General features: G+C 41.1%; 1 protein-coding gene across 4 annotated transcripts in view; it reads left to right on the top strand.

Annotated features, from left to right (window-relative positions):
• The first annotated feature begins 2,571 nt into the window (after nucleotides 1-2,571).
• nox4 (NADPH oxidase 4) overlaps nucleotides 2,572-10,177 on the top strand; it is a 215,301-nt gene continuing 207,695 nt past the window's right edge. For all 4 annotated transcript variants that reach the window (XM_078545752.1, XM_078545754.1, XM_078545750.1 and 1 more), the window contains exons 1-2: nucleotides 2,572-3,432; nucleotides 3,615-3,710. In XM_078545752.1, the coding sequence (XP_078401878.1) occupies nucleotides 3,376-3,432; nucleotides 3,615-3,710 (153 nt within the window). In that variant the 5' untranslated portion in view covers nucleotides 2,572-3,375. The remainder of the gene's footprint in view (nucleotides 3,433-3,614; nucleotides 3,711-10,177) is intronic.

The following is a 10,177-nucleotide window of genomic DNA, read 5'->3' as shown; positions in this document are numbered from 1 at the left end:
CTGCTAACTCTTGCTTGATGTCCATTTCTCCAATTTTTCATGAAGCACCTTAAGTTGTTTAATCCACTAAAGATGCTACATAATTCTTGTTGTTTTGACATTGATTTCATCCCTGTAATTATTTGAACCCGCAAACAATCTGGAGGTTCACATCAACTGCAAGACATTTGATACCCTCAACATGATATGTGACTACCAACAATGGATCAAATGCATCAGTGCCCAGTTCTTTGATAGTGCACGTGGCATCTTCATTTTTCAGAAATCCTGCAAGCTTCTTGTTTTTAGTGGAGGTACAGTATGAATAAATGGATGTCTCTAGGGGCAAAGGTTGTGCTATTTTATTGTGGCTCAAGTCTCTGCTGAGAAACTTTCTTATTGATTAGTACAATGAGGCACAGGTCAGAATAAAGACAATCATAAAACATGATACAGTTGAGGGAGATGACCAAGGTTGGCTTCTGGAGATAGTACTATGGTGCAAGGGAGGCTTGTTATATCCTGTATAGTTAACAATGAGAAAGACTGCGACAAAATACATGATGACATGAATAAAACTGCAAAATGAGTGTGTAATTGGCAAATTAATTTCCATACAGAAAAATGTGAGGTTTACGTTTTGGTAGGAAGGATAAGGAGGCTGCATACGCCTTGGAAAATAATAGTTTAAATTGATTAGAGGAACAAAGGGATTGAGGGTGTAGGTACACAAATCACTATAAGTAGTGATGCAGATTAATAAGGCCATTAAAAAAGCTCACAAAGCACTGGGGTTAATTTCTAGCAGGATAATAATTGAAAAGCCAAAGAGTTACTTTAAACTTATATAGAACCTTGATTAGACACTTGGATTACTATTAATAGTTCTGATTCCTATATTATAGAAAGGATATAAAAATATTTAAGAAGGTGCAAAAATTTGACTCAACAGGCTAAGGTTTTTTTTCAAGAGAAGGCTGAGGGGTGATCTAATAGAGCTCTTTAAAATGACAAAGAGGTTTGATAGGGTAGATATAGGGATAGTTTTTCACTTGTGGGAAGACCAAAACTAGAGGCTATAAATATAAAATAGTCACCAATAAATCCAGCAAGGAATTCAGAAGAAAGTTCTTTATCTGTAGAGCAGTTGAGGTGACTTGTATATGTGCATTTAAGGGGAAACTAACTAAGGACAGCAGGGAGAAATGATTAAAAGGATATGCTGATAAGGTTAGATGAAGAAGGGTGGGAACAGGCTTCACTTAAAAGTAAACATCAGCATAGGCCACTCGAATGATCTATTTATGTACTGCAAATTCTATGTTATTAAAAGTAGCTGGGGTTCAAACCTAGGGATTCTCTGGTTTGCATGATTTAGTTTCATTATTTGGTTCAACCAGGCTATCTGGACACCCCTCAAAACAGTTTTAAAATGTTTGAAATTTAGATTAGTGAACCCAATGATCACTTTACTGTCAATTGTGGTTTTTAAATGGAACCTAGTAACATAGCTTTACTCATTTAAATCTACAGGTTATATGTCAGAAATTTGTTTTAAAATCTGGAGGGACCTGATGGTTTCATGTGGTCAGGTGATCGCGCAGTTTCATTGGCAACAGTCCAAGCTCAAGATATCTTTACACACTCCTCTATGCCAGCAGTGTCCAATATAAATTGCTGGCAAGTCACAGATATGGCTATAGGGACACTTTTTAGCCATAAGCACTAATTATAATAGTGTTCCTGACACGCACACACAATAGAGGTGAATGTATTTCACACATATTAAACATCCCCGCTTGCCATTTTAACACTCCACCCTGCTCTCTTGCCCACATATCTGTCCTTGGCTTGCTGCATTGTTCCAGTGAAGCTCAACGCAAACTGGAGGAACAGCACCTCATCTTCCGACTAGGCACTTTACAGCCTTCCGGACTGAATATTGAATTCAACAACTTTAGATCTTGAACTCCCTCCTCCATCCCCACCCCCTTTCCGTTTCTTCCCCCTCCCTTTTGTTTTTTCCAATAATTTATATAGATTTTTCTTTTCCCACCTATTTCCATTATTTTTAAATCTATACCTGTAATGCCCTGTCAGTCTTTCCACCCCTCCCCCACTAGAGCTGTACCTTGAGTGTCCTGCCATCTATTCTTAATTAGCACATTCTCTTAGATAATATCACTACCTTCAACACCTCTTTGTTCCTTTGTCTGTGACATCTTTTGATTATCTGCTCCTATCACTGCTTGCTTGTCCCTACAACCCCCCCCCCCCCAACTTCTCTCCCCCCCCCCCCCCCCCCCACCTTAAACCAACTTATATTTCAGCCCTCTCCTAATATTACTCAGTTCTGTTGAATGGTCATGAGGACTCGAAACGTCAACTCTTCTTCTCCGCCGATGCTGCCAGACCTGCTGAGTTTTTCCAGGTAATTCTGTTTTTGTTTTAAACATCCACCACCTTCAGTAAGCAAAGAAGTAAAACACAACGATCTAAAACCTTCTTTCTTTTTGTTACCAATAATGGCACGAAAAAGTGTTGTGAATACGAGTATTGAGTCACATGCACGCTAATTTTCTTGACTTTGTATTTAATAATCAGAAATACTAGTCACATTTGGATTTCCAGTTAGCCTGGCTAATGTATTGGGAAAACACCGCTGTATAAATACCATTGAAGTAAAACATTGCATACTGTTACCTTTAGCTGCTTTAACTGTACTCCTGGTGCGTGTCTGTAAATATTTCTCACCTGTTGCTCTGTCCTCTTAGATTCTTTGCTCTCCGCCTCCTTATGTGATGGATTGAGATTCAAAATCACCTGGTGGTGAGCTCAGGCATCCTCTTGCCTCACAAATCAATGTGCACCATGCGTGGATTTGTATCTGTTTTTTTTGTGCAGCTGCTATTTTTATCCCCAAATTCTGCTCCTCTTAACTTTCTTGTCATGATCTCTTTTATTCCAATTCTCTCAAGCCAGTTACTCTACTTTGTTCATTTTTTCACATTTTAATAATATCGCAATGATGTGTTTATTTAACCTGGGGTTTGTTTGATTTTACTTTTCATTTTCAATCCCTCGCAGAGACCTTCCCTCCTGCTTCAACATTCTATAAGTTTTCAAATGCGATGGGTTAAGCAGAAAGGTGGAATGCGATTCCTCTTTCTTTTTAAAGATGCTCTTAAGCGAATTTTATCCTGGGCGCAGAAATGGCCAATTGTAAGCTCCGGTGAAGATGTAGGAAATGCACTAACAACACAAAATCTGGGAGATCAAAGAGAAGCGAGGGGCGGAAGAGCGCCATTGCAGCTCGGAGTCAGGGAAGGTATTTAATGCCGTGGAGCAGGGAATCTAAACCTCGAGAGCCAGGAGAGAATCCGCACACACTGCACCATGGCTTTGTCTTGTAGAAGCTGGCTCTCGAACGAGGGTGGAAAGCATCTGTTTTTGGTAGGACTGACGAGTACAAAAATGCTCTTCACTATTAGAATTACAACGCATTCTAAGATATGTTTCCAAACTTTTTTTTTAATAAGCAGGCGAGTCGATGCAATCCTGAATTCAAATTGCACTGCTTGATTTTGCGAGCAGCTTTCACTAACTTTTTCCCTCCCTCTCTCTCTTTATTTCAGCTTTTCTGGTTGTCGATCAACGTGTTGTTATTTTGGAAAACCTTTACGCTTTATTACTACGGTGCACAGTATTATTACTTACATCGGATGCTTGGGGTAAGTACAACAAAAGATCCGTTTTAGTCCATTTGTGGACAAGTCTGCGAAGCCTGGGCGAGTGAAGTGAAACTGACAGATGAACATTTGCCAGCGAGCAGCTCCTTGTCCACTGAACAAGCTATTGTTTCCAAAAAAAAGGATGGGTATTTTTCGACTTTTCCATGACCCCTTCGCCTAGCGCTGAAATATTTTAAAAAGTAAACTTGATGTTCCCGTGTAACTAATGCATTAATTGTAAATTCGATTAATACTGTAGTTTGTACATGAAGTAACTGGTGAGAAAGGATGGCAGCCCTTGTATGCGAACCCTTTATGTTTGGGTCGGAACTGACTAGAAAGGCTACTTTATTTCTAATAGACATGGAGTCATGGGCTGAAACTCACATGGAGTTACAAAGGAAGCAGGCAAGGAATATATTAAACAAGGGAATTCGGAATAAATTTGAAAAGGATTGTTGTCAGTACAATGAACATTGTTAAATAATGTCTATACGGTTTAAATCACCAACTTCCTTCTGGCTACGTGCAATGCGTGTAACGAATATGGGAAGTACAACAGGAAGAAGTTCTACAACGCAAAACGGTTGTGCCACTTAGTGGCTGTACTTTAATCAAATTGGATTTCATTCATGTCGGTGCAATCAACCGTGGCCAGGAGGCCCAATGCTTTTCCAAGCGTTAACATGGAATGCAGCCCACATTTTCTTCAAACTTGTTGAGTTTGGCCAGGCTAACTTAATCAAACCTTACCCATTACACAAGTTACAATCCGATTCCGTTTAAAATTTCAATGCAAAAAAGACGTTCACTTTTAAAATCAGATCTTTTATTTCGTGTTTATGGAGTGGAAAACTTATTACATGCTAAGTTTTGAAGCTCTTTGTTGTAAACAAGATTCTGAGATTTATAAATGGTTCTGGAGTTTGGGTGTTACTATTTTTGATAAACTTACATACCTATTGAGGTTGCATCTCTGCAGCTGCGGCTCCTTTGTCCCTCGTCGATCCCCATTAGCAGTTTGACAAGAGATGTGGAAGGTGCCTACTTACCAAAACAAATCGGGCTTATTTCTAGGCCTACAGGCAAATAACACTTTGCAACGAGGGCTTTTGTGTTCTCCGGTTTCTTCTGACATATTACCCTGAGTGATTATAGCCAACTGGCAATGTATTTCTTACTGATGTGTTTGGGGACAGAGGGTGGCTATTTTTAAAACTGGGGAAATTTTCTCTGCGTTAAACCAAATCACAAAGAACACAGTCCAGGCAAAATCAATCTTCCGGTGATTTTTGTTTAATTTTGGAGTGGTTAAATCAGATTGTGCCAAAAATATCAAATCAAATATTTCTGAAACAAAACATTAAAAACAATCCAGGGGTAAAATTCTGTTTGAACATAAATCATGTGCTGATTTTTATGGCCAGCATAATCTTTTATTCTGGAACTTTTTCCATTGTTTGAAAGGCTCTCCTGCTTTTGCACTATTGATGTTTAAAAGCTAGTTGTGCTGATATTTCTTTTGGCATCTTTAACCTGTTAGGACTGCAACAACACCACTGTTTCAAAAATAAAAGTAAACCAATTAAAATAGTTTGGTTATTTATTGGAATGATTCAGGGGAATGCAGAACAAGGGGCCGGAGCTTTAAAATTGGAGCTGGGCCACTTAGGAGTGGAATCAGGAAGTACTTCTCCACACAAAGAGCAGTGGAAATCTGGAATTCTTTTTCCCCAAGAAGCTTTCAAAACTGACTTATCTCCTTACATGGCTTGGTGCTATACTTTGTTTTATAATGCTCCTGCACCTTCAGATGTTTCATTGCGTTAAATGGTGCTATAATTTGTTGTTCAGTAGATGTAAACATATCAAGGAATTCAAACAAAGGCAGATAAATGGGGTTGAGGTACAGATAAACAGTGACCTAATTAAATAATGCAAATATCTTAGGAACACAGGAATTGGAGGAGGCCATTATGTCCCTCAAGCCTATTCCACCTTCAATTAGTTCATGCCTGATCTGTACTTCCACCCATGTTCCTAAAGAACGTTTCAGAATTACCCTTTGGTTTTGTTTCCTTTTCCAATTTCTGCTTTATGTTGTCGCATTCTGCAGAAATTGTTTTGGACAAAGATTAAATTAATTAATTTTGTGCTGGTCTGTCAATGATATTTTCATTGAGGTAAATCGGCTGCAAACACGGGTTCCACAGCACTGATGATATTGGTGCTATTAGAGCCCAGAGGGATTGAGTTAGTGAAGGTGGAGGTGGGAGGTTGTGTGAAAAACAAGAGGCCCATGGTCATATTATCTGCAGTTTGCACTTCATGCCACATAGCAGGATGAAGGTGAGGCGTAATTTGAGAAGTTGTATAAGGCAGGAACAAGTGTAATCCTGAATGTTCTTGATGATGCTGGTTGCAAAGGCCTGAGTCACTGCGAATTTGCAGCAAAGTCTCCTCCAAAGGTGCCTATCTCCCATCGGTTTTCTGCTGCTCCTGCAAAAGAAATGGATGAGACTTAGTGAGTGTGTTGCAATGTGTTTGGGTGATGCACCTGTCATAACTGAATTGCAGGCAATATTTGGAAGGTGTGAGAGGCTTGCAGCAGTGGTGAGTGGACAAGGGTGAGGTGGATGTTCAGCATGAGCCCTGATAACTAGATATTGTTAATGTGTGAGGGATGGAGGTGTAGAGCATAGAGCAAAGGGAGAGGTTGGTGGGACAGGGGTTGGAGATGGCATTTGGGGCAGGATTTTCCCCCCGTTGGGGGAAGTTCAGAAGCGGGCGCGTGCAGGCGCGCCTCCAATCGGTGCCCCCGATTGGGAGCGCGCTGCCATTTTACGTGGGCAGGCGGGGGGGATTCCCTAAGCCAAGAGTGCGCTCTTTTGTGCATGCATGCAAAAGAGCGCATTCATCTCCCTGAGGCTAAGTGCTGCCTCAGGGAGATCGGCGCCAAATTCAAAAATGTTAAAAATAGAAAAATAAAATTTCCCTGACATGTCCCCTCATGTGACACTGTCACATGAGTTGGGACATGTCCATCACTTTTAGTTAAACTTATGTTAAATTTTTAAAAGCCTACATGAAACCTCATCCTGCCCATGAATGAGGTTTCATGCTTTCTCTGAAGCCCGCTAGCCCACAGAGCAACCTTAAGGTTGGACGGGCAGGTCCTTTAACTACTGCAATTGCTTTTTAAATGACCTCAATTGGCCATTGACAGGTCGGCGGGTGCACAGCTGATTCGGCTGCGCCCCCACCAACCTGAAAATTGGAATGATGCGGGGTGACATCGGGAGTTCCGCCCAACATCATTCTGCGTCATTTTACGCGTCAGTGTGTGGGTCCCGGGAAATCCTGCCGTTGAAGATGCGTTCACTGACCTTGATCACTCACATGAGGTCATTGAAAATTTTGCAACACTATAACCAGGATATCTGGGCTGCACTAGTTGAATTGGCCTCTGTGCCATATCCCATTCTGTTTGCAGTGTATGTCTAAGGGCCTCCTGACCGCCTGTAGAAACCTGTGTCTCAGCCTCCTGGACTAAGGCCCTCAAGAACCCAGGAACCCTCTCTCTGACCTGCTCCATTGGTTCTCTCTACTCCTTCTGGAGACCAGCATCTGCTAAAGCCAGAATGCACCTTCTCTTTAAGAGCTGTGGCTGACTTTAGGAAGTGCAAGCTAGCTTTAACTTGCTGAAGCCATGCAAGTACCTGGGCCCCTTGCTGAGTGTGCAGCCAGTCAGCAGCGTGTTTAGTGTTGGAATGCATGCTGCAATTATGGAGATGAGCAGGCAGCACAAATTCTGTGCTGCCTGCATTATGCTGATCTGTCAAGGGGCAATCACGCGTTACAATCCAGGCTCCACAAACTGGTACTATCCAATTTTTAGCTCATAGTTTTTACAACCAGAACACACATGCTAAATTTTGTGGCTGCTTTCTGATATGTTGCACTCGAGAACATTATGGCTTGGGAGAACAGAGGAAGTCAGATACTATACAGCATTGTGCCATCTTGTTGCAAAGACTTCCAATTATCCCCTTTTGTTGGTAGTTTGTAAAGGTTGGTAATTATTACTGAAATAGCTAATAATATTCCTGTAGAAGCTATATTAATGCCAATTAGGTTTATTGTTCAAATTGAGAGAGAATTTAATTTTAATAGAATGATGATTTTATCAAAGAGAAGTGCCCCCCCCCTCCCCCCCACCTTTTAAGGAGGTCTGTGCATCCAAAATTTTCATTCACAGATACTCACCCAAAAGGGGAAGGGGAGAAAGTGAAATAAAGTCAGTTTGTACACCTCTTTGCCAAGATTGTTTTTTCAACTAACTACAATGAGAACAGGCTGCTTTCCCAGCTTCTCAATCTATGCATTGTGCAGGGAGAAGTACAAGCAAAAAAACCTAGAAAACAATTCATATCTAGCATTGTTGCAGATTATTTTACAACCAAGAGCAAAAACGAGCACATTGCCCCCTTAAGGTAAAGGTGATAATATCAGCATTGCATTCATAATCATTCTTTTTTAAGCCATATGTTAAAAAGCTGCTGTTTACTTCATTGTCAACAGGCTTGCACATCTAATTTCCATGTTTGTTATGCACTCCATGGATAGGGAGTGTTCGTCTGATTTACAGATTGCCTAAAGGCATGCAGGTTGCTGCTCAGTGGGGGAAGAGGAGGTCAGAATGCTTATCAGTGGAGAGAAGGGTTAAAATGTTTTTTTGTTGGGTTGTGGGGGGTTGTGGGGGATGGGGGTAACCTGTTGCCCAGTGTGACGCAGTGAGGAGAACCTAGAATTATGGTGCCTAATTGCAACATGCTGTCAAGGTGGGTTAGGAACTGTCAGACTTTTGTGGGTGTGATTGATTAATTAAAAAATACCCATTAAGTTCCCTTGCACAGGGAGAACCGCTTCAGTACGCTTTTGCATCTGCAGCTAATACTGTGTACTTCATTCAGTGACCCCAAGTTCTTCTGGATTCTACTCTTTCCTCTGCCATTCTTTGATCTAATTGCTGTCTGCTACCACTGCTGCTCTGAACTACAGCAACATTTAGAGTTGATGGTGTAGTGGGTAATGCTACTGGACTTATAATCCAGAGGCTGAGGCTAATGTCTGGGGACATGCCACCATGACAGTTAGTGGAATTTAAATTCAATTAGCAATGGTGACCATGACAACTATCATTGATTTTCGTAAAAACCCATCTGGTTCACTAATGATCTTTAGGGAAGGAAATCTACCTGGTCTGGCCTACATGTGATTCTGGACCCGCAGCAATGTGGTTAACTTTTAACTGCCCTCTGAAATGGTTTAGCAAGCCACTCAGTTCAGGGAAAATTAGGAATGGGCAACAAATGTTGGCCATGCCAGTGAGACCCACATCCCATGAAAGAATAATTTGGTGCTTTGGTGGATGGAGGATGCGTTTGTGCTAGTGATTGGGGTTTCCTTTTAGATGTGAACATTTTTAGCTGAGGTTTTTTCCTGTCCCAGACACTAGCAAATACACTTTACAAGTGTCAACTACAATACCAATTGGAGATTAAAACAATGCAGTGTGCTCCTCTCTTTTCCAGAATACTGCAATCTATTTTCACTCATTCCCAGTGTCTGGCATTGTCTGTTTCTTAAACAAAAACCCTGAATTGTGAAATTTTCCTCTAGCTTTTCCTGAAATAATTTTGAAAAACAGAAATAGCCAGAGCTGAAGAAATTATTTTGACATTGATGGATTGATTCCGGGACATCGAGTCCCAGTGCACCTTCTCAGATCTCACACTCCAAATTCAGCTCATAGCATCACAACTTTGGAAGCAGCTGAAGGCTTCAAACAAAATCTTTGATGAAGGCATTGAATGAGCCAAAACACAACTCGATGGATAAATTTAATCTTTATTGTAAAAATGTCTTTTTTTTGCTTTAACTCCTATTATGGACATTAGATGGTAGATTTTCAGAAATTTGAGAGTATTGTGTGAATCCAGAGTGAGGTTGCTTAATCTAGCCTGCAGGCTGCTCAATTAGATTTACAAGTTTACATAAGCCAAATTCATTGGAATAGGAATTTATAACGTCATTTTGGTCATAAAATGCAGACAGGATGTATATACAGAGAGTTGTAAGTACAAGGGTGGGAAATGTACTTGAGAAGGACTAACATCAATGGGCAGAATTTTCCGGCTGACGTGTGGGTGGCGGATCCTGCACGTCGGCGCTTAAAATGTCGCGCGAGCATCCCGACGTCAACGCGTGGCATGACAATATTTCGGTCGCGATATGTACACCCACCATTAATTAAAGGCCTCGTTAGGGCCATTAACTTGCCATTTGTTGATGATTTTGAGGGACCTGTGCGAACTTTGGCTCGGCGCACAGGCCCAACGGGCAGGCGGGTAGGAGATTTTTTAATAAAACTCATGCACTGGCGGGATATGTGGACTCAGAGGGGT

This window comes from Cetorhinus maximus, chromosome 7 (genome assembly GCF_964194155.1).
Source record: "Cetorhinus maximus chromosome 7, sCetMax3.hap1.1, whole genome shotgun sequence".
Lineage (NCBI taxonomy): Eukaryota > Metazoa > Chordata > Chondrichthyes > Lamniformes > Cetorhinidae > Cetorhinus > Cetorhinus maximus.
The sequence above is the reverse complement of the archived record's forward strand: the minus strand, read 5'-3'. Positions and strand labels throughout refer to the sequence as shown.